Source organism: Micromys minutus (genome assembly GCF_963924665.1).
Source record: "Micromys minutus genome assembly, chromosome: 18".
NCBI lineage: Eukaryota > Metazoa > Chordata > Mammalia > Rodentia > Muridae > Micromys > Micromys minutus.
Window position 1 is genome coordinate 21,296,628 of NC_137953.1, and position 23,616 is coordinate 21,320,243.

General features: G+C 36.8%; 1 protein-coding gene across 1 annotated transcript in view; it reads right to left on the reverse strand.

Annotated features, from left to right (window-relative positions):
• Positions 1-23,616, reverse strand: part of CCSER1 (coiled-coil serine rich protein 1) — a gene marked incomplete at both ends in the record, with an annotated part of 925,644 nt that overhangs the window by 541,960 nt on the left and 360,068 nt on the right. The window contains 1 exon segment of the mRNA XM_080931819.1: positions 22,390-22,473. Within this exon segment, the coding sequence (XP_080787945.1) occupies positions 22,390-22,473 (84 nt within the window).

Below are 23,616 nucleotides of genomic sequence, written 5' to 3' on the forward strand. Positions count from 1 at the left end.
TATTGGAGAAGACACACTAAATGTGGAGAGAATATCTATATGTGTAAGGCACTTGTCTGCAATAAATCTGATGGCCTATGGCTTAGGCAGAAAATTGAAGGTGGGACATCCAGGAGGCAGAAAGAATTCTAGGATAGGACCAGGCATGGGAAGATTTGCCAGGAGATGGGATGAGATAGATATAAATTTCATGTAACCAGACATATGAGATTATGTAGGTTACAATCATTGTGTTGTTTAAGTTATGATCTAGTCAGAGTAGAGCCTAGCTGCATGGCCAAGATATTTGTAAATATATTTTGAGACTGAGTCTAATTTCTGGGAGCATGAGGATGGGAGGAAGAACCAGTCATAACTTCTAAACTATGTATTCTATATGTTACTGTGGTCATAATTTACATTCTAATAACTTTTAGCAGTTTCAAATGGGCATCTTTGTTTATTCGAGTTATCTTTATAAAGGCATCCAACTCACCAGGTGTCAATATGTATCTGGATTTAGCATAATTGTCAAAATTAATTCCTCTGCTATAAAATCCCCATGACAATACATATGTGAAGATATATTTTGATGTTGAAAATAGTTATTTTCCCTAAACATTCACATGGCCCATACACTTATTGAAGATTCTTAGATTTCATGATATTCTGTAAGATCTTAACACATATGCCTGCACGACTCCTTAAAGATATCTCATAACCCCCCTGTTGAGGTTATCAGTGTAATCATAATTTTTTGTATGTTATATAAAGTTTATCCTTGGGTTATTCAAATGCTGATTACTCTACCCCAGTATCTTGTTTCAATCAGTCATTATAATGCTTACACAAAGAATATCCTGTCTCAACATTTATTCTCTGCCTTGTCAATAAATGTTGATCACCCAGTGTCTGGGAAGAATAGAGAATAGAATGGGACTTCCACTACAGAGAGGAGAAGAGAAGGAAAGCGGATGTACAGGGCACTGGGAGGATAGAGGAATTGGATCCATGAACCAGAAGTCCAAAGAGCCAGATTAATAATGATAGGCAAGTATCAGGGGCTGGGGCTGGGAAGTAGCCAGATTAACATTGAAGGTAATGACATATTGTGTAATTGCTCAGCTGTTAAGGTGCAGCTTTAAATAAATCTTAATTTTTCTGTAAAGTTATTGTGCCTTAACATAAGATTATGAAATACGGTTGCTGGATTAAGTCACTGTTGACATATCAATAATTCATTAACAAGTAAAGACAGAACAGCCAATACATTTGATTATTTAAGCCTGAAATGATGGTCAGGTCATTTTAGGGTATGTAAGAAACTTTTCGTCTCCTTACAAGAAATTTAGAGGACTTATAAAACTAATGCTAGCTTCCTCGCTGAAAAACAATAACCAATAACACATACAAAGCAATTATTTGATAACCAGACGGAGAGCATTTTAAGTACAGTTTGTAGCAGCTCCTGATACAGAAAGTTACAATAGTACACACCATTACATCATGTTTAAATCTAACTCAAAAGACAAGAAAACTTGACATTCTCACAAATTGCATAAGAAAAAAAATCTGTAGAGATTTTAAACTTTTCAGAAATACTTCTGTATAGGAATTAACGTAAAGAGCAGTCACCAAAAACTGTCATCCAGTGCCTCTTTTTCCCCTGGGTTAGTGCAGCTCATTGCTCACTGAGCTGGGCTGAAGAGAGAGGAGCTTAAGTAGGCATGGGTAGGTACAGCAAGGGGTGCTGGTTAGTGATGAGTGCGGGGGTAAAAAAGCACAGCCAGGAATAGCTTCAGGTAACTTTGTTCATTCACCGAGGAAAAGAAACAAGTAAGTGCTATATGACTAAGACAATAGGGTAAAGACATGAACATAACATGTGGCGGGAGACACTGAAATGTTTTTATGGTGATTGGGGACTGTTGAGAGTGACTTTAGAGCAAATATTTGAGAACGAGAGAAACTGATCATATAGAAAATTGGGAATAAGAGTGTTCTAGCCCAGTGCTTTTGAAACCATGCGGCACAACCCCTTTAAGGGTCAAATGACCCTTTCACAAGGGTCACCTACAATCATTAGAAAACACAAATATTTACATGACAATTCATAACAGTAGCGAAATTTCAGCGATGAAGTAGCAATGAAAAGGATTTTACAGTTGGAGGTCATCACAATGTGAGAAACTGTAATAAGGCATCACAACATTGGGAAGGTTGAGAACAACTGTAATCTGGGAAGCCACTGAAGATAACGAAGCTCAGGATAGAAAAGTGACAGGCTAATAAGCATTCTAAGAGTGAGGAAGAGGAGTTCTCCCACTGAGGAGAGCATATATTCTTCAGAGGAAACGTCCACTGCAGTTGATAGAGACTGTGAGTCAGCGCTTTAAAGTATTATTATTAGCTGGTTAAATGTTAACAATGGATATAACCCTGAACTGTAGTGCTGCAGCATTAATTTAATAATATTCTACTGCAACATATATCACAATCTGTCTCTGTTTCTGTGTCTCTGTCTCTGCCTCTGAATCTTTCTCTGCCTGTCACTCAATGTCTCTGCTTCTCTGTCTGTCTCTGTGTCTCTATCTGACACTGCCTCTGTCTCTGCCTCAGTCTCTCTCTGTCTCTGCCCCTCTGTCTGCTTGTCCTCTGTCTCTGTCCCTCTCTCTGGAAACAAAGTTATAATGCTAGTGTTATGGCTTGAAGGTTTGAATGTAAAATGATGCCACAGGTTCATCTTTCCACTGAGAGTTGCTATTTGGAAGGGAGTGTTACTTTCAAGATAGGATTCCTAGTAGTAGTAAATAGGTCTCTAGGGCTGGCTTCCTTTGTTCTAGCCTAATCATTGATCCATCCAGAGGAGTTCTTAGCTACTTGATCTACCGGGCTCCATAACAAATCATACAAAAAAAGTCACTAAATAGCCAAAGATAAACTCAAACTTTTGATCTTGCCTCTGCTTCTCACTGGCTGTGGTTATAATTGTGTGCCACTAAGTTCTCTATTACTAGCTATCTATAGACCACAAGGCAAATCCACCTTTTACTCTGCCTTCAAATGGAGTGCTCCTCTGTAATCCCTTAGGCATAATGAACAATACCCTGGAACTATGAGCCAAAAATAGTCTTCACCTCTGTAAACTACTTCAGTCCCAGTGACAAGGAAACTAACTAATGCAGGTAGTACGGTTTAATAATGGTTTAGAGAGCATCTCATGCATAAAAACATCTGGGGTTGCAAAGTGCTTCGAAATTTATGAGATGTGGAAAGGCTTGGCTGATCCTCAAGTGTACTAAAGCATATAGTAATACATTTTATGTTATTAGCTCTAACATTTAAGAAATTATGCAACACGATTAAACTCAAATTCAACACAATTATAGTAATTGTTATAGACCAAACGAACATTGGCTAGAAAACAGTCTATTGCTCGTCCTCTCTTAGAGGTTATTCATATTGTTCCACAAGTAAATTAAGAGATTAGAGTTTGAGCATAAAACGGAAACGTCTAACTAATTTCGTAGAAGATAAAACATCAAAAGCTTTCGAAAAAGTAGTCCATTTAGCAAACAATAATTAGATAAGAAACTGTTTTTGTATTTAACTGAGTTTACATAAAAATAGCTTAAATAAGATTTTGATGGGAAGTTAATGGATTATTTTCATAGATGGTAGCAGAATAAGCAATTAGTTGTTCCAGGCAGGCTCTGACACAAGTCATTATATTTTTAATGGGAGAAAGAAAGGAGCAATCTTCAAACTGGCAAGCAGCAAGAGAGGAAACACAAAAGAGACAGCAGATAATTCACCAATTGAAGAAGTTTCCAACTTGGGACTTGAAGCCCAGCTGCCTTCACTGAGAGAGGCACAGCAAGAACTGGCAAGAGAAGTGACATGCTTTCTGCTTAAGGGTTTGCATGGCTGCTAGGAAGAATGGGAACCCGGTGTGCATCCAGAGTCCAGTAATCACTTTAAACGGGGCTTTAGAGCCTCATCTTTGCCATGGGACTGATGGTAACACACACTTAAAATTCTAGGATACTCAACACAGGCAATGGAGATAATGCTGCAAAATAAGAAGCCTAATCTATATTTTTCCTGAACCACCTTGAGTCAGAGAAATATGTGAAGCATTTTCTTCATTAACTGTTGACTTTCATGTTCATTATCAAACTCATCCTCATACATATCCATGATTTCTTGTCAGACAGGGGGGTTACTGAGTCACAAATTTCTACATTAGTAGTTAAGCCCAGGTCAGAGTGCATATGCCATTCCCATTTCTATTAGCTGAAGACCAGTCAGATGCTTCTTTAATTTTTCTTCAAAATGTCTTCTCATCCAATATATTTTGATCACCATTTTCCTCCCTCAGCTCCTCCCAGATCATCCTCACCCAACTTCATGTCCTTTCTTTCTCAGAAATAAAATCCAGTGTGAGGCGACAAAAGAAAAAAAGAAAAAGAAAAACAACTAAAATTTGAGCACACACAAAACTAATCTTTGTTTGCAACACATATTCTTTCTGAGCTGCTTGAGATAGCCTGATTCTCCTCTAGCCAAATGTTATTTAAACACTGTACTAAATATTCATATGAAATTCATATTTTAATGTATAGTATTAACAGCGTGGAGAGGTAAAATCTAGAGTCCCTATTTTTTACATGTGTTTGTTTACTGATGTATATATTTACAGGGGTGCATGGTTGGGTTCACATATAAGCCATGACATGCATATGGGAGTTAGCTTGTAGTTCACTCTTTGTACTATGTGGGTTCTGGGGATGCAGCTGAGCTCTTTAGACTTGGTGAAATGCATATGTATTCATTGTGCTATTTCATGGCGTATATTCCAGCCAATTTGAAGAGATGTAAAATGATAAAGGAATCTCCAGCTGATATTATAGAGACATGTATGCTAGGGCATGTGCCAACCACACCAACACACTACACACTGTACACACTACAGACACATACAGCATTGTGCAATGCACACACACACACAATAATCCCCACAACAAGAATGAAATCAATAGAACAAAAAATTTAAAAAGAAAACATCTTTTCAGTTCCCTATAAAATATTATAAAAATTCATAAAAATAGTTTATAAAATTATTCACTATAGATGATTTCTATATGTATTCTCCATCTATTTTTGTTCTTGTATGTTGTTGTTCATAAGTTTTGATTGCTTTTTAGTGTGCCAGTAATTTCCATAAACTTTTCTGGAGAGAGCAGAAGGTATTCATGTGGACTTGACCAGGCTAATCAACATTATTATGATTGCAACTGTCCTAAAGTTTGTCTTCTGAAGATCCATGGTTTCGAATTTCAATTTAAAGTAGAATGGATCTTAAAAAGGTCAGATCTAGTGGGCTGTCCCTATGGAAGAAAGTAAAGTAGTTTTCCTGGCATTGTTGTTAGTGCGTTATAAAAAGATAGTGGTAAAAATATAAGTCATCAAACTTATAAGTTTCCTGGCTTCCATCCACCCTGTAAACTCCCACTTGCACACGCTCAGGAGCATGGAGTCATAGGAATAAGTCCTCTCAAAGGATGAGCTCCTGCCAGGGACATACCCGCGAGTCTCCATAACTATAGGCTAATAAAATTTAAAAAATTACATGTTACCCAGCTTCTAATTTTTGTTATATCCAAGTAAAACAGGTCAATATAAATGATATAAATAATAGTATGTATGTACTATTATAATATACAATGATTATCTTAAATATTATACATATAATATATATCATTTTTCAATATCTGGCAAATACTAACACCATGTCTATATGGATATTATTATTTAAAATATATTCTTGCCTTTTGGGAAAATAATGAGAAACAATGACTCTGAGTATCTGGCATAGGGTGTTCTAATGGATCAAGGGGCAAAACATGACTTCATTTAGATCCAAGGGCCAAAATAGTCTATGCATATATTTTTGGCTGGAAGTGCTAATGATCCTGAAGTAGAAGGGTCAGATATCCTAATAATTTCTCCCAAGTAAGGATCCTTATTGAGATTGGGTAACTGTGTCCATCCCTCCTGTGAGGAGCTATGCTTATCGCTGCATGGTGAGTTGCCTAGGTAGAGTTCTGGTATTTGACACACACGACATAGTTTCAAAGCTGCAGTCCACGGTTGCTTGGGTTCAAGCATTTGCTAAGGACACCCCAGAAGGTCGGATGAGAGGAAGACATTGTTCTTTAAATTCTTGGGTCTCAAAGAAATAGGCAGATACTTAAAGGAGGTAGAATAAAATCTTGAAAGATGTTCCCAGTGACCTCCAGCGAAACCAAACTGATAAACTTTCCAGAAGTACTCAAAATAGGATTATCAGTTAGAGACTGTGTTTAAACCCACCATCCTCTAATGGGCATAACATGTTCAAACCATAACAGTGTCTTAGTCCATTTTGCATTGCTATAGAATAATCTCAAAACTGGGTAACATACAAACCAAAAGAAGTTCACTTGAGGCATGTTTGGAGGCTAGGAATTCTACAGGTGAGGACTGTGTTAGAAGTAAGCAGCTCAGTCCTGAACAAATCACACCATGCAGCAGGTGGCACATGGGAGGTTTATTGGGAGGGGAAGACAGTAGCAGCCTCTAGGAGAAGAAGGTGAGAAGGAGAATTGGGCAGGGAAAATGGATCTTTTATCATGCCTGTGACTCATAGCAAAGAGTCATGTGTCAGGGCAATGGCACGTGGGCAAAGGGGTGGACACGGGAGTGACTCTGTTGCCTCTTGGGCTACTAGAAATGATGTCTTTTGGTCCCTGGATCCCTGAAAGCTGGTTGTGAAGATGCCTGATTGTCATGAAGTCACTTCTAGCTGTCCATGGATGTGCCTGATTGCTAACAGACTGTACCTGTTAAACATACTTCCAATAAACTTACTTGAAAAATAACCATACTAGTATCTGGTTAAAGACTCTTCTCAACATTGACAAATAAAGATAAAAATTTTATAACACAGGAACTACTGAAGGACACATTAAAACCATAAAAATGGCATACACTGTATTCATGAGATATGTACTTTTTCTGTCCCTTGCAACCCTCTTCAAACAGGAAATTTATCTGTGTAGCTTTTTTTCTGGAGGAAAATGAGGTTTCCTCCAAATCTTTCAATAATCTTGTCTGGATAAGAGAAACTTTTAAAATGCAGAAACTATTTCATTGTATTCTACCCCTTAGTGAGTAATATGAAATCACTAGAAAATTTTTTTAAAAGTGTACAATTATGTTCCAGATTGTGTGGTGCCTGTAATAAGGCAAACACTTTGAAACGACACAAGATTCTTAACATTGCAACAAAAGTCTTCCAGATGTCTTGCAGAAAATTTAAAAAAAAAAATCTGGTATAATCTATTTTAACTTCACAAAATTAAAACTATATTGTACTAGGAAATGTCTCTCTGGGAAAGTTTAGGTTTCCTAAACTGTCATCTTTTATGAGAGTACTGGGTAACACTGACCAAGACTTAGAAGTGAGCAATGACATATAGAGGAAAAAAAAGGAAAATGTCTTTTAATAAGATTTAAATTAAATACGCTTAAGGGGCAAAACCTAGGAATGAAAATTTAGTAACTCTATGAGTATCATCGGAGCCAGACTATAGTCTTACTAGGCATTCTCATGGCTCCAAAGCAAAGAATGGATCACCCTTTAAAAAATGACATAAGCAAGGATCTGAAATGGTTTGCAACCAGATGGGAAGAACATTATCAACCAACCAAATCCTCCACAGCTCCCAGGGACTAAAACACCAACAACTAAGCACACATGGAGAGACCCATGGCTCCAGTTGCATATGTAGCAGAGGATAGCACTGTCTGGTATGAATGAGAGGAGAGGCCTTTGGTCCTGTGAAAGCACTTTTTCCCAGTGTAGGGGAAAGCCAAGGCACTGAGGTGGAGAGGGTGGTTGAGAGAGGGAGCACTTTCATGGAAGCAAGGAAGGGGGAGGGGGATGAGAATGGGGGAGGGAATAACATTTGAAATGTAAATACAGGGAATATCCAAAAAAATAAAAAAAAAAAAAAAAAAAGAAAAATGACCTAAGCAAAGAATGGCAAGTGTGTGCAATGTCACCATCTTGCCAAATTCAAACATAAAACTGAAAGCAGCTGCATTACTGTAGAAAACAGCATAAAATAAAATACTAAAAGATAAAGAGCAGATACTAATTGAAAAAAAAGTTAAATAATATAAGCAATTGAAAAGGCATATTTATTATAGACAAACAGTTACTGTGTTGGTAATCGATGCCTGAAAATTTCTCATTAACAGAGCAGAATAATTTTATTCTTTCTTCTGCATTGTCATTCTCCAGGGAATCTCAAAAGGAAATTGGGGATTATCTTGCAACTATTAATGCAAGTGGTACCTCACATCAATGTGGTGTTAGTATTAATTATTCACTCAGTGTGCTGATGAGATAGTTTTGGAAAGTACATGCAGAGTTTTAAGGGTTTAAACAAGTTAATGCTTAGCAAGCCAACAATGATTCATTTTGGGGGGTTGTCATTATCATTAGTCTGATCTAGATACCAGGGAGAGAAAAGAGCTACAGAGACTTCTGTGAGGATATAAATGGGGATTTTAAAGAATTTGACTTATTCCAAGGAAAATTGTGGACAATCATGTAACGCATATGCACTGAAGAGATTATTTGTTGTCTTAATCAATAGATGGAGATTACATTTTACATACTGAAAATGAGACTAATTTTCTCATTAAATACATATGTAAATGTGTATTGTGTTGGGAAGCTGGAAAACTGAAGCTATATCTTTTGCTACTGAGTATTTATTAGTTTAATAATATTCTTTTTTCATTTTTATTGCTAATTTTATTTACATTTCTTTTTTATGCATTTATTTCTTTATGAAATGTTATTATAGCTCACAAAATTTGTTGCATAATAATATATGATAAATACACGATGCTCCATCATGTTCATAGCAGTGTAATTTATAATAGCCAGAAGCTGGAAAGAACCCATATGTCCTTCAGCAGAGGAATGGATCCAGAAAGTGTAGTATATTTGTACAATAGAGAACTACTCAGTTATTAGAAACAATGACTTTATGAAATTCCTAGGCAAATGGATGGAACTAGAGAATATCATCCTGAGTGAGATAACCTAGTCAGAAAAGAACACATATAATATGCATTCACTGATCATTGGATACAAGCCACTAGCTGGAATTCTCAGTAGTGTGGCATTCTACTACTCAGGGCAAATACAGTCAAATTTACAGATTACACAAAATGAACCTAATATTTCTCTAGGTTTAAGAATTAACAGCTCTTGGCTTCATTTCCCTCAGTTGTGAAAGAAATGTGACTGGATGTAGGATAAGTTGCCTAAGTACACTCACTTATGTAGTGATGGATGATATGGAGAACTGTGGGTTCTGAGTGTTTCTCAGTCTTTCATACTTTTATAAGCATGTTTGTGCATGTTAGCATATACTACATATGCAACTATGTATCTAGTGAATTGTTTCTCACTGAAGTTATTATTCATTTCAATTATTAATTTCTCACAATTCAAATGCTATTAGATGGTATTGCATATAGATTAAACACCCCACAAACATAAGGGATATTAACTGAAAATGTAGTATTTTGCCTAGGGGATGAAATGTCAGTAGGCACGTACAGGCTGGGCAGAGTTCCTCCATTGAGGAACATCGCCAGAACTCCTCTCATTAAGGCTGGACTCATTCTATGACCTAGGCTTTCCCGGCACTTCTAATCCTCCTGCTTCAATCTCCCTAGTAGCAAATATATTATTGTGTCAACAGGCCTGAATTAAAATGTAAGTTGTCCTAGTTTTTGGATAATTTCACATCAAAAACGGGTTCCCTTGGTCTTAAGAATACCTTGATGGGTAAGAGAAATGGCTCAGCATTTAAGAATGGCTATTAAACTTGTCAAGGACCAAGGACAGTTCACAGCACTCAATTTAGCTAGGTCATGTCGGTCTTTTACTCAGGGTATCCAATTGTTATGGTATCCATAGGTATCTGACCACATGTATACACATAAACTCATGCAGGCATATGCACCATCACTGTGGTGGTTTGAATAAGATTAGTTTGCTATGGTGGTTTGTATATGCGTGGCCCAGGGAGTAGCACTATTATGAGGTATTGCCTTATTGGAGTTGGTGTATCTGTGGGCATGGGCTTAAGACCCTCATTGTCGCTGCCCAGAAGCCAGTATTCTGCTAGCAGCCTTCAGATGAAGATGACAAACTCATAACTCTTCTTGCACCATGACTGCCTATATGATGCTATGATCCTACCTAAATGATTATAGATGGAACCTCTGAGCTTATCCATCTGCCCCAATTAAATGTTCTCCTTATAAGAGTTCTCTTGGTCACGGTATTTGTTCATCGCAGTGACACCCTAACTAAGACACTACCATGGGGTCATACATTTGAATGTTTGGTCACTCACTGAGCGGAAACCTTCTGGGAAGGATCAGAATGAGTGGTCTTTCTGGAGGAGGTGGATCATTGATGATGTGCTTTCCAAAAGTTCACGTAGGGTGCATTCACTTTCTTCTCTCACCCTCCATTTATAGAGTAGATCACTTTACAAATAGCTTAGTCTCAACCACCATAAAAGTGAAGTACCTGTTGCATTTTTCTGTATAATTTAAAGTTTAAAATATTTAAAACATTTTCTACACAAGTAATGTACTTATGTGATTTTTATTCCTAATCTCCACCTTACACCTCTTACCAAATACCCACAACTCCATCTTAAGTTATTGACCTTTTTCCCTTATGTGTTATTAACACACATACACACACAAACACACACAGAGGAGGGGGCTACATACACACAAAATTTGCTACATCTACTTAGTGTTACTTGTATGTCTGTGTGTTTGCTGCTGACCTATTTGGCTTGAATAGAAGGGTAGTCCCTAAATAAGACTAAGTATTGTTCCTTCAGCCATTAATATATCTAGCTGTAAGAACTTCCACCCATATAGGCATGCCAACTGGTATTATCACTGTGAAGGTCTTATTCATGTAAACATATTGTTGATATTTTGTAGGTATATCTTCTCTTCCATATCTAGAAGACAGTATTTTATAATAGACATATTACTCCTCAAGCTCTTATAATCTTCCCATTCTCTCTCGAACATTTTTTTTCTCTGAGCTTTAAGTATAGACATTGTGTTTTAACTGTATCCACTGGCGCTGGGCATTTCTCTTAATTTTGATCAGCTCTGGTTTTCTGTATTGATCTTTATAGTCTGTGAAGAGCAGTGTTGTAAGAGACACACTTGTTAGTATGAGTTTTATAATGCAGTTAGGAATTACACTGGTTCAGGACAGTAGCTGTGGTAGGTTCTTCTTTAGGGTCCATGTCATCAGCAGTCATGAGTGGTTTTGGATTTACAGTTGCCAGACATGCATTGTCTCCTAGTCAGAGGGATTTCTCTCCAATTGGACAACTGTTTGTTATTACCCCAAATTATAAGAGTCACCACTGAGCCCTTCTGAATATCATACCATCTTGGCCATTGCCTTGGTTCATAGGACTTACAGTTCAGAAAGACTATTAACGGTGGCAATATTAATAATATTAATTATTTCCCCTTGGCAGCCTACATATCATCTTTGTATACTACAGGGGCTATTCCTCAGATTTTATGTAAATTACAGCTTGGTTCCTCCAAGTTCTGAGTAAAACTTTTTACAGGGAAGTAATCTGAAGTAACCAGCAGACTCTTGTATTGTGTGGTTTCCTTTGCCCTGCGAAACCTATGAGAGTTGTTGTTGTTGTTGTTTTTTATTTATAATCTAAATCTTTAAATAAAATTCAAGACAAATTTGTTAATACATAATAACAGCCAGGTCGAACATACATTTTGCTATAACTTTTATTAAATCATATATATTTAAACATATATATTTCCACTGTGTCATTTTCTGCTTTAACACAGTAATTGTGTTTCTTTCTAACTATGTGTTTGTATAGTTTGTGTCCTGCTTGTTTAATTGGCTGTATTTCATAAATTTTACCCTAAGATTTGGAACATGTATGGGTATAAAAATTTTTAAAATATAGGATTTACATCTCATTTTTCTTTACAGAGAGGAGAAAATGTGCGAAACTGCCGGACACAGTTGATTGAAGATGTTGAGAAGATGTAAAAATAGTCAACGGTTTCAATTTACATTTGTACTCCATTCTGCTAAGTGTCTCCCTTGATCAGTGCAGTGACATGCTCCTTTTATGCTCTATAAAAGACTTAAAAGTAAACTCTTGTCATATTGCCATTAAACTAGGCAACAATTATTTCTCTGTATCTGTGACATGCTGCAATATGACAACAGTAGGTGATAAAGACTTAAACAAGTCTTCAGGATTGCCACAACAAATGCTGTGGAATATTAAAGATTGTATCTTTTGGCAGCTCTTCATCAGGGTACTGGAGTGTGCAAGGAACCAGACGCTAATCCCCATTATGTATCACAGGATATTGTCAGATTCATATTCTATGTCTGTCTCACAGTGCTGACTAGGAGAGTAATTACTGCTGAGATAAGCCCTTTCTGGAATATGTGCAATTAATTCTCCTGGAAAAAGAACGAAAGTAGCCTGACACTTTAATAATGTTTAAGTATACCTAATCTATTTCTTTTCTGTCCCTAATGTTTCCTAAATATGAAAAAGAAAGAGGATTTGAAAGTACTTACAGCTGCCTGTTCTTATGTAAATCTTCCATGGGACTGTAATATTCTATCTTAAAGTGACTGGCATGAAATAATACTATAAATTATAATAGCATGAGGAGCAAGTGGAGAATTACTTTCAAGCTGAATTCAAGATGAGATTTTTTTTAAAATGTGGAATGGATGTTTCTCTTACAAAGTGGAAATTATTTTGTTATTAATCTTCAAGGGTGTACAATTTCAATCAATTTGAATTTTGAATATATATTTAAATAAAATGAAAACATTCCTATCTTTGGATTCTTGACAGAATGTTATTAACCATATGCATTTCTTGGAATTTTATTCCTAGCACCCACTTTATGTTATAGATAGTAACTTGATTTCACAAGATGCTGTATTTTCAATGCCTTCACATTTCCAAAAATTCTCAGTCTACAGCTCCTAAGCATCCCATGCATTGAGACCCAAGTGCAGACATCATCCTCAACTTTGGCCTGTATTCAAGAAGTGGCCTCCCAGCGGTCTGAGAAGTGAGTAACTGTAGCTTATTTACATTAAAATGAGAACATCACTTTTATATTTACTTGGAATGGGAGGAAGAAAGCAGAATAAAATGAAAGATTCTTCTGCTAACTCCTCTATTTTCCTTAGCTTTCTGGAATTGACTTTTATCAGGAGGAAAAAGTGTTTACCTCAGTTGAACTACTGGGTTGGGAGCCCAAAACTATTTTAATATCCAATTTTCTGGATTAAAAACTGATTATTAAATAATTTGCAATACATTATATTAAATAAGTAGCAGTGGACAGAAGAGGAGCACAATGACCAGTACTTATATGAAGTTTGTAAATGTAAGTTTGAAAAGCAGAAAATTTAATAAGTGCATTTTTGAAAGGACAAGAGTAAGTGGGAACTACTGAATCTTCTCTATAATATACAGAGTATCTATTTTTAGTGAGAACATTATCATATATATCTATATATATATGTCTCTGTGTGTTTGTGTGTGTGTGTTTGTATGTGCATAAGATGAATACATCCAATGAAAAACATAAAACAATTTTGAAGATATTAAAGTGCAGTAGGATAGTTAATGCACAAATTCACATTTTCATGTATCACCTAAAAGATGTACTCTCTTTTTATCATTTTTATTGGATATTCTATATATTTCCATTTCAAATGTTGGCTCTTTCCTCCCTTCCATCCTTCCTCTGCCCTGCCCTTTCTTCCATGAAGGTGCTCCCTCTCCCAACCACCCTCTCCACCTCAGCGCCTTGGCATTCCCCTACACTGGGAAAATGAGCCTTCACTGAACCAAAGACCTCTCCTCCTATTGCTGCCAGACAATGCCATACTCTGCTACACGTATGTAGCTGGAGCCATGGCTGTCTCCATGTGCATTTATTGGTACATTAATTGTTTAAATTTAAGTACTCTTACTTATTTGTTCGCACATATGTGCAAAATTTTAAAATGTAAGTAGTGCTGCACAACTGCATGTGTGCAGGTCATAGCACACCTCTTCTGACCATATGGATTTTGGAAAACCAGGTCACATAGTCGGGACCCGCATAAGACACTTTTACCCACAACACCAGTGTCACCAGTTTAACTCTTGACTTTAAACAAATACCCCAAATAGTTCCATTAAGTGATGGGATTCAGTAAGTGAAATTCCATTCCTTCGCTGCTAACTTTGAGTCCATAGCTGACATACCCTTCCTTACAGCAGCCAGTTTATCAGTTATATTGAAGCCTAGCTATGCCTGCGTAGTTATATCTTAATCAGCTACAAGGAAAATACGCAGTTGATTTTGTTTGCTTCATCTCTATAACTGAAATTCTTCCTAGCTAGCTTTTATTTTAAAATTTATTATACACCAAAGTAAGGAACACTTACACAATAAGTTGTCAATGTAGAGTTTAAATACCTAGAATTAGTAGAAATGAGATATGCACCCAAGCATGTGCATGCCCACACACACACTCACACACACACATGCACAGACTAATGTTTCTAAGGGGATGTTTAGGGTTTTAGTACAAAGAAATAATAAATAAGATGACTTTCAGGCAATTATGTTATTATTTCCATAGTGTTAACTCAGTGAAGATTCTTGCAGTCCTACGCTGAAATATCTGGTGGCTGACTTAGAAACTGATAGCATAAATAGGACATAGTAATCGTCGCAAACTCTTCATTCACTTGCAGGATAATAGACTTCATATTTGGTAGCCATAGTGGTTAATCTCCACTGACAGATTGACTAGAAAAAAAATAAAAACAGTTCAAGGCATTTCTATAGGGGTAAAGCCAAAGACAAATACCAATTCCAAATGTAGGCAGGGTGGTCCCATGGCCTGAAATCCCAGGCTGAATAAGATGAGATAAAGGGGAAAATATGCTGAGCGTGCACCTTCGCTTCTCTACATCCCAGAGGAGGGCACCCAGTAGCACTCCTCCATTCACTCTGCATGTGCTCGAATACAGTCAGAGAACCATAAGCTCAAACAAATCCCCCATCTCTTAAGCTGCTTGTTGCTGAATGTTGGGTGCAAGGATGGGAAATGCAATCGATGCAGAATAGCAAGCACCCTTTTTCCTTATGCCTGGAAATGAATATTTTGTAATGTAAAAACAACAGAAAGACTGCACTTATATCGTTACAAGTCAATCGGGTAGAAAATGAGGAAACCATTCAGAGGAGATAGAACATGTAAAAATTAAAGATCTTGAGATACTTTTATAATGCTTTTGCTTTTAAAATCAACTCTACATATTCTTTTGATATTTTACCAAGTATAAACAGTATGTGTCTAAATTACTACTAAAAATCCTAGTGCATACATGACAGATCAACACACATTTTCCTTTTCAGAGTAAAAAAAAAAATATTTTTCTCTATAAGTAAATAGCATCACATTATTTAAAATCTTTTGAATTAACCTATAGAAGAATGGAAAATACAGATTATTTTATTTTTGTATCATATAAAGCACACTTTTCACCACAAATCTGAAACCATTTATGGGAATTCTGCAGCTACTTACATGATTCATAGGTATCCATGAAAATATATCCATTCTCTAAAACACAAGGCTACATTTTACTTCCAATGTTGATGACAAATTTACAGATTTACTGTAGCACATGAAGATACAGTTTGCAATAATAGTTTAATAAAGTTAATTTAAATGAACATGTAAAAAGATCATCCAGTTATGACTGATTCTGATTAGTGTGAATATTCAGCTATTGTATTTAGACTTTTGGTTCTAATATATATTATATTCTGTATACTGTATGCTGTATATTATAATATATACAATATATACCATATATGTATAATGTATATAATGTATAGTGTATTCATTAATATCTTAATTGAAAAAATGATTAAGTTCTTAAAATATAGGTGCTGGGTTATAGAGTTATCTTTGCAACATACACAATGCACAATATACCCTACAAAGAAAATATATCCTCATGTTTAAATACACAGATTCAGTTCTTTTTGATCTCTACATTACTTCATTTTTTTCTTTTCAAGCAAATGTCTGCCTGTGGGAAGATAAAGGACATTAATTCCTCACTTGCTGTCATAGTTTGAACTTGCTGAAGTTGCTAAACCTCAGTTTAAACCTCCAGGACCCATGTAATGCCATGCCCTCTATTTTATTACTATGAATAAAAACACGGTTCATTTGAGATTATGCTCAAATATATAAAGTTTCTCAGAAAATGTTGCATCCTTTAGATGGCTTCTGACATTATCCTTTCTTAAGATGAAGATTATTGCTTGTAAAGTTAAAAGGTACTATGGCAAGGTAGGAGAGTTCATGTACTATTCATTTGAACTACCAGGGCTTTGTTCTTTTTCTGGAATTAACTGGAGGTTAGGTTCCTAGTGAAACCAGGTACAATAGTGCTTTATATGTTCCCAGCATATGAAAAGCAAAGTCAGGAAAGCCATGAAGCCAAGTAAAACCTGGGTTGCATAGCAAATGCCTGACAAGCCTGGTGTATATATGAAGACTGTGCCTCCGATACAAGCAGACAGACATAAATAGGCTGGGTGGCTTAAATACAAGATTATAGTAACCTGCATTTCTGGATGTCTCAATCTGAGGCCCTGTAGCTAGCAGAGTTGGGTTTTTATGAGTGCCAGTTCCTGTCTCACAGATAACTACTTGCCCTGGGTATATGCATATGGTCTCTGCAGAGATAAGGTAGGGATAGATAGAGATAAGAGGAGAGGGATAGAGAGTAGAAGGAGCAAGAAGGTTAGAAAGAAAGATACAGATGGACAGATATAGAGACAAGATCTACTTCACTAAGCCACCTAACATCCTAGTCAACACAAAACACTTATTTAAGAAACCAAGCCTTGCCCTTCTCCTTGTGATGTGCTTCTGGCAGAGCATGGTGACTCTGATGTAGAATGAAACAGCTCAGAGTAGATGCTCCCATGGCCAACCAGTTTCTTTCCATTGTAACACTAGGTGCCACAGTGTATGACTCCTTTTTTTTTTCCTTCAAATTTGTTGCCCTATGGTGTATATAACCTCACTAAAAGCTGATATTTTACTATTTAACATTCCTTTGGACAGGATAAAATCATGTAAACCATTACTTTTATCTGTCAAAAGCCAATAAAGCTCATAAAATAAAGTAATGCATGAAAATTTCATGGTTATTAATATTAGACTCCTTTAAATTGATCCTGAGAGAACGAGTTGCTTATTGCCCTTCCTTTTTACACAGAAAATGATAAATTGATTGTTCAGATAGAAAATACACTCTCATTTGGAACTCAGTTCATAAATGGGATGCTCTTCTCAAACAGTATGAATGTATAACATGAAGTCAAATGGTTAGTTTGAATTTTGTAGCATCTTCATGTTTTATATAGTCTACAAACTCAGAAAGCAGGAAGTGAAAGCCATGGTAATAATTCAGCAATTATGGAGAAGAGAAATGGTGATACTTTATGAAATATTTAGTAGAACTTGCTGACTACAATGCTTCTTGATTAGTAACAATAAACAAGCAAGACCACAACTTAGGATCTCTGGTCAGAACTGTGCCCTTCCTCATTCACACAGTAGGTCCTCTTGGAGGAGGGTACATTGGGCTGTGTCTTTTATGACATCACAGGATTGGGCCTTCTAATGGATCAGATTAAGTGACCATAGAACTCACTATCCCCCTCTCCCACTGTATGTAGTGAGATGGCCAGCCATCAATCATGGGTAGTCTTCATTGGCACACATCCAAGCTAGTAATCTAGTTTCAGGCTCCCTACCAGAGACAACCAGAAATTCAGTTTCTCATACTTAACTATGACATAGAGAAAAGGGCTCTCTCTTCTGCAGGATTTCTGATCTCTGGGTATATGCATAGGCTTTCTTACACAGTTTCACTGATGGACTGAAAATTAATATGGAGCCTCTAAAGAAATTGTGCTCAAATGACAACACTTTCAGGTACATTAGATATCTAGTAATTTATGTAGGCTGCCCCTGACATCTACTGTGGAAATAGAAGTTGCCTTTGAAACTCCATCACATGCAGAAATGTCAATCAATCTAGCATGTCAATAGTATCGTTGTGCTGACATTGAAAAGATGGCTATTGGAAATGGCTGAAAAAGAAGTGGAGTCAGGACACAGAGACGGACGGGGAGAAAAAAAATCAAGATGGAGCTCGAGAAGGGTAATTTAGATCCAGGTGGACTTAATTGGTGATAGGCAGTTATGTATAATTTTAAGGGATTTGATAGGTCTTTTTATCTCATATAGAAGCGCAGTTTGTATTTTTATTCATTGGATATAATCTTATTGTGTAGAGGGTTTGTAGATTGAGAACTTAATATATTAACCTGCTTGAAAAGTTATCGGGCTTTGGAGTCACGCTTGTGTTGGGTGGTAGAGTAAAAGAACACACCAGGGTGGTCGTATCCATCCAGGACAGAAACAGGTGGTGGAGTGAACCATGCCTGAGTTCTTAGAGGAGGCCTGGGGTGCCAAGTGATGTGAAGACCAAATGTGTGTGCTCGGATTTGCACTATAGCAGCAACCACAGAGTGAGACCATGGCAGCTTAAAAAAGGTTAAGTCAGCTTTTTAATATTTGCTGCAAAACCCATGCAGTACTTATAAAGCATTGTGTTGTAAAATCTGTAAAACAAGTAGCTGGAGAACTGTTCTTTGAACTTTATATTTGATCCCTTAAACTGTCACAAACTAGCCTGCTGTAGTGACTAATACCTGTGATGTCTGCCCTTGAAAAACTGAAGTATGATAATTTCATGAGCTCGAGGTCAGCCATGGATATATAGGAAATTCTAAGCCAAAGTGGGATACAGAGTGCAACCACATCTCAAACAAACTAATGCAAACCAAAAAACCAAAACAGTTGCTTGTTTTTCAGAACCAAATCACTTTGGCCCATAGCTTCCATTGATTGCAGCAGTTTGTAAAGTCCTGTGTTTGGTTTACATGGGTCACAAAATTGAGATGCATATTCTACATATTAGGACAGATCTGGCCTCCAGGTTCTGCCAGCATCCTTCAGTCCCTATCTGAGATAACCTGACTTGAACCCTGGCATTTCCCTAGAGGTTCTCCTTAAGTCATAAAGGCATATTCTCTCTGAATCTGTCTGTCTCTGTCTCTGTCTATCTCTTATCTCATTTTCTCTCTGTGTCTCTCTGTCTCTGTCTGTCTGTCTGTCTGTCTCTGTCTCTGTCTCTGTCTCTGTCTCTGTCTCTGTCTCTGTCTCTGTCTCTCTCTCTCTCTCTCTCTCTCTCTCTCTCTCTCTCTCTCTCTCTCTCTTTCATTCTATCTCCCTACCCACTCCCCTTTTCTTTTCTCTCTCTGCTTTCTTCTCCCACTCCCCTCCCTTCACATGGCAACTCCCCTGGACTAAATCCAGTGGCCAGTGAACCCAAGAGCAGTTTCCCAATAAAATGGTCTTTTATATAAACTAATCTGATTTGAATTGGCTCATTTCACCGGTGGCAGAGAAATAACTTATCACTATGCACTTGGGTGCCTCATGAATTCTTCAGATCTAGTTTGAATTGTTTTTTTTTTTCTTTTTAGCGTGTTTCCCTAAATCATCACACTTTCTCAGTACCTTCAGAAAATCTTTTTACCAAAACAAATTTCACTACAAAATGTAACATCATTCTTTTGTTAAAACATCCTGCATGTTTATGCAAACTGTGCAGCCCAGACATTGAAATGGTGCCATGATTATTACTGTGGAAAATTTCAAGGGTAAGTAGCCAATTTAGACAAGCCCTGTCTTTGGAGGGAGGGCCACTGAATTATTGTAATCATAGTTGTAGAACTGGCTCTGGAAGTAATGATTTTTTTTCTCATTTCACTGAACAAAGAAAAGTATGTTTCTTGGACATTCTATGTTTTAAATCTGATCCAACTGATGGTAAGAAGAAAAATGAACAATTTTTTTTTTTGGATTTAATTATTGAAAATAAGCTCTCCTGGTTAAAGTTACAGAACAGCTGATCTTAACAGATAATAGCTAATAACAGCTAATAACAGATGCTATTTAAGATTGATTACTCCATATGACAATAGGTCTTTGTACTAGATATTTGCTAAATACCGAGACATTTTTCTATGTCCTGCAAACAAAGCTTGGTTACAATATATGCATAGAGCCGCAGTTCTCAACCTGTGAGTTGTAATTGCTACAGAGATCATATATCAGATATCCTGAATATCAGTTATTTATATCATGATTCATAACAGCAGCAGAATTACAGTTATAAAATAGTAATAAAAATTTTATGGCCTTGGGGTCACAGTATTGAAGGGTCATGACAATAGGTTGAGAACCACTGACCTAGAGGGACATATTAAGTATACACTTTTTTATTAGATATACTTTATTTACATTTCAAATGCTATCTCTTTCGTGGTTCCCCCTTCATAAGTCCCTCTCCTATTCCATGCCCACCCCTGATTCTATGAGTGTAGGTCCCCACCTTCTTCTGCCTCACCTCCCTGACATTCCCCTACACTGCAGAATCAAGCCTTGACAGGACCAAGGGCTTCTCTTCGAACTGATGCTCAATAAGGACATCCTCTGCTACAGATGCAGCTGGAGCCATGGGTCCATCCATGTGTACTCCTTAAATAGTAGTTTAGCTCAGATTACCCAAGGTACAATTCATAGATCACATGAAGCTAAAGAAGGAAGGCCAAAGCACAGATGTTTCAATCCTTCTTAGAAGGGGGAACAAACTTATTCACAGGAAGAAATGTGGAGACAAATTTTGAAGTAGAGACTGAAGAAAAGGCCATTCAGAGACTGCCATACCTGGAGATCCAGCTCATATTTGGACACCAAATCCAGAAAATATATTGCAGATGCCAAAATTACATGCTGACAGCCTGATATAGCTGTTTCCTGAGAGGCCCTGCCAATTCATGACAAATACAGAGGCAGATGCTTACAGCCAACCACTGAACTGAGAACAGGGTCCTCAATGGAGAAGTTAGAGAAAGGATTGAATGAGGTGGAGGGATTTACAACCCTATAAGAATAACAATACCAAACCAACTAGAGCTCCCATGGGCTTAACCCATTATCCAAAGCATACACTTTTTAGTTACATAATAGATACTGTCTGTATTATTAATATTCTGCTGACCCTTGAAATGGGGTATTTATTAGAATGCAGAAAGTGTTCCTCTTGTCTGTGAATGAGTCTCTATTTTCACATAGTAGTTTAGCAGCTTGTGAAGTCATATGCACATGTCTGGGACTGTCAACCCCTATCCTCAATAAGGGTCAAGTGACAGTAAAACACTCTCAGCTGCATAGATCCATAAAATGTTCTAATAATGAGCACTGGTGATAGTATGTGAGTAGGACTCAGACACATGTTAGTCTCTGCACTCACTTATGTCATTTAATTGCATTTTATAAATATTTTATAATATTTATTTTGTCAGTATTTTACAAATTCTTGATGGATTAACATCCTCACTTTAATTCATATTTTATGATTTTGTGATTTGCATTTACATCCATAGTACTATTATCTATTTTAAATTGTTTCTGTTGATGTTTATAAATGAAAACATCAAGAAAAACAATGCCCATTGTTCTTCAACATAGCAAACGCTAACTTCTAAACATTTGATTCCTAATATTTCTCTATGATAACCTTAACACCAAAATAAACAAGAGGTATTCTGTATTTTGTGAGTGTTGTGCATTAATTGAAAATCTACAAAGGATTGATAAAAAGCTGCATTTTGTGATTGTGAAAATAAATTTAAGACCTGCTTATTATGCAAAAATAATAAATGCCTTCTTTCATATTGTAAACTTTCTCTCTAGGTATTTCAGTGTGAGCAGGAATCACAGTATGCAAAATGGAATGCAGACTTAGCCTTTATTATTATAGATACAACTAAATGATTTCAGCATTTTCTAGAAGTGTGTAAATTATTATACATGTAAAACACAATTTCTTTCCATCCTGTCACCAAAGAACTACAGCTTTTATTACTAAAGGATGATAAAAACGATAGCCATATTAAATCAGTCATCAAACATAAATAACAGCATCAGTGTCAATAGATAAAGGTTTATAGCAAATAACCCTGAAAGTAACCATTTCAGCCACTTACCAGCTCTGCCTGAAGCTGAGAAATGAGCTCATCTCTGTCCTTCAGTTGCAGCCTCAGCATCGAGCATTCGTCTTTCATTATATCCTACAAAACATCAAAGAGAAAGTAGAATATGCTCAGTCCTCTCTCTTTGTTTTTCACAGAAAAGGTCAACTTCACACAGCGAACAAAACTCAGTTTTTTCTATGATGCGATATTCACTTACATACTGCTAAATTGCAAAACAAAAGAAAAGCTTATGTTACCGTTACTATGCTGTGCATTTCATGAGTATTTCTCCATATACTTTTTATTTTAAACAGATGATAAAGTTTTCCTTTTGGAACTTAGTTTTCAACATTGTGATGCTTTAGAAGAAAGAGAGGCATTATTGTTATTTCATATTTTCTGGATTCACATAATTGATATAATAGAATTACACTCTACAAGAATTACTTTGGTTCTCTTGCTGTAATTAAATGTTATTTTTTTCTTCTCTTTTATTGGATATTTTATTTATTTACATTTAAATGCTATCCCCTTTCCCTGTTTCTCCTCTGGAATCTCCCTATCCTATCCATGTCACCCTGCCTCTATGAGAGTGCTCTCCCACCACCCACTTACTCCCACCTCCCCACCCTGGCATTACTCTACACTGGGGTATTGAGCCTTCACTGGACCAAAGGCCTCTCCTCCCATTGATGCCAGACAATGCCATCCTCTGCTACATTACAACTGGAGCCATGAGTCTCTCCATGTATGCTCTTTGGTTGGTGGTTTAGTCTCTGGAAGCTCTGGTGAGTCTGGTTGGTTGATACTTCCTATGGGGTTGCAAAACCGTTCAGCTACTTTCTTAAACCACAGCCATGCTACACTCTCATCATCCATAATGTGCCTAGGGTACTCACCTAGTCCCTTTCACTAGGAATCACTGCCACTTTGATATTCTCAACATGAAAGCACATTCAGGTTCTACATGCATATCTAGATGTAGAATGTACCTAGAATTATGTGCTAGCACTTTTCAGATACAACCATCCATTGCAGAATCCTCTTCTCAAAAACTTGCAATCATGAATACAGCTTATACCTGATCAGAGTCAGAAACAGAATTGTCTGTGGACATGCCAGCTTCTCGTTCATTTGGCATTCTTGCCCAGACCTGTATTCATCATTCCCACTGTCCTAAGAGGACAGACTTCAATGCTCCAAGTATCTACGCACAGAGCCAAAATTAGTACTAATTCT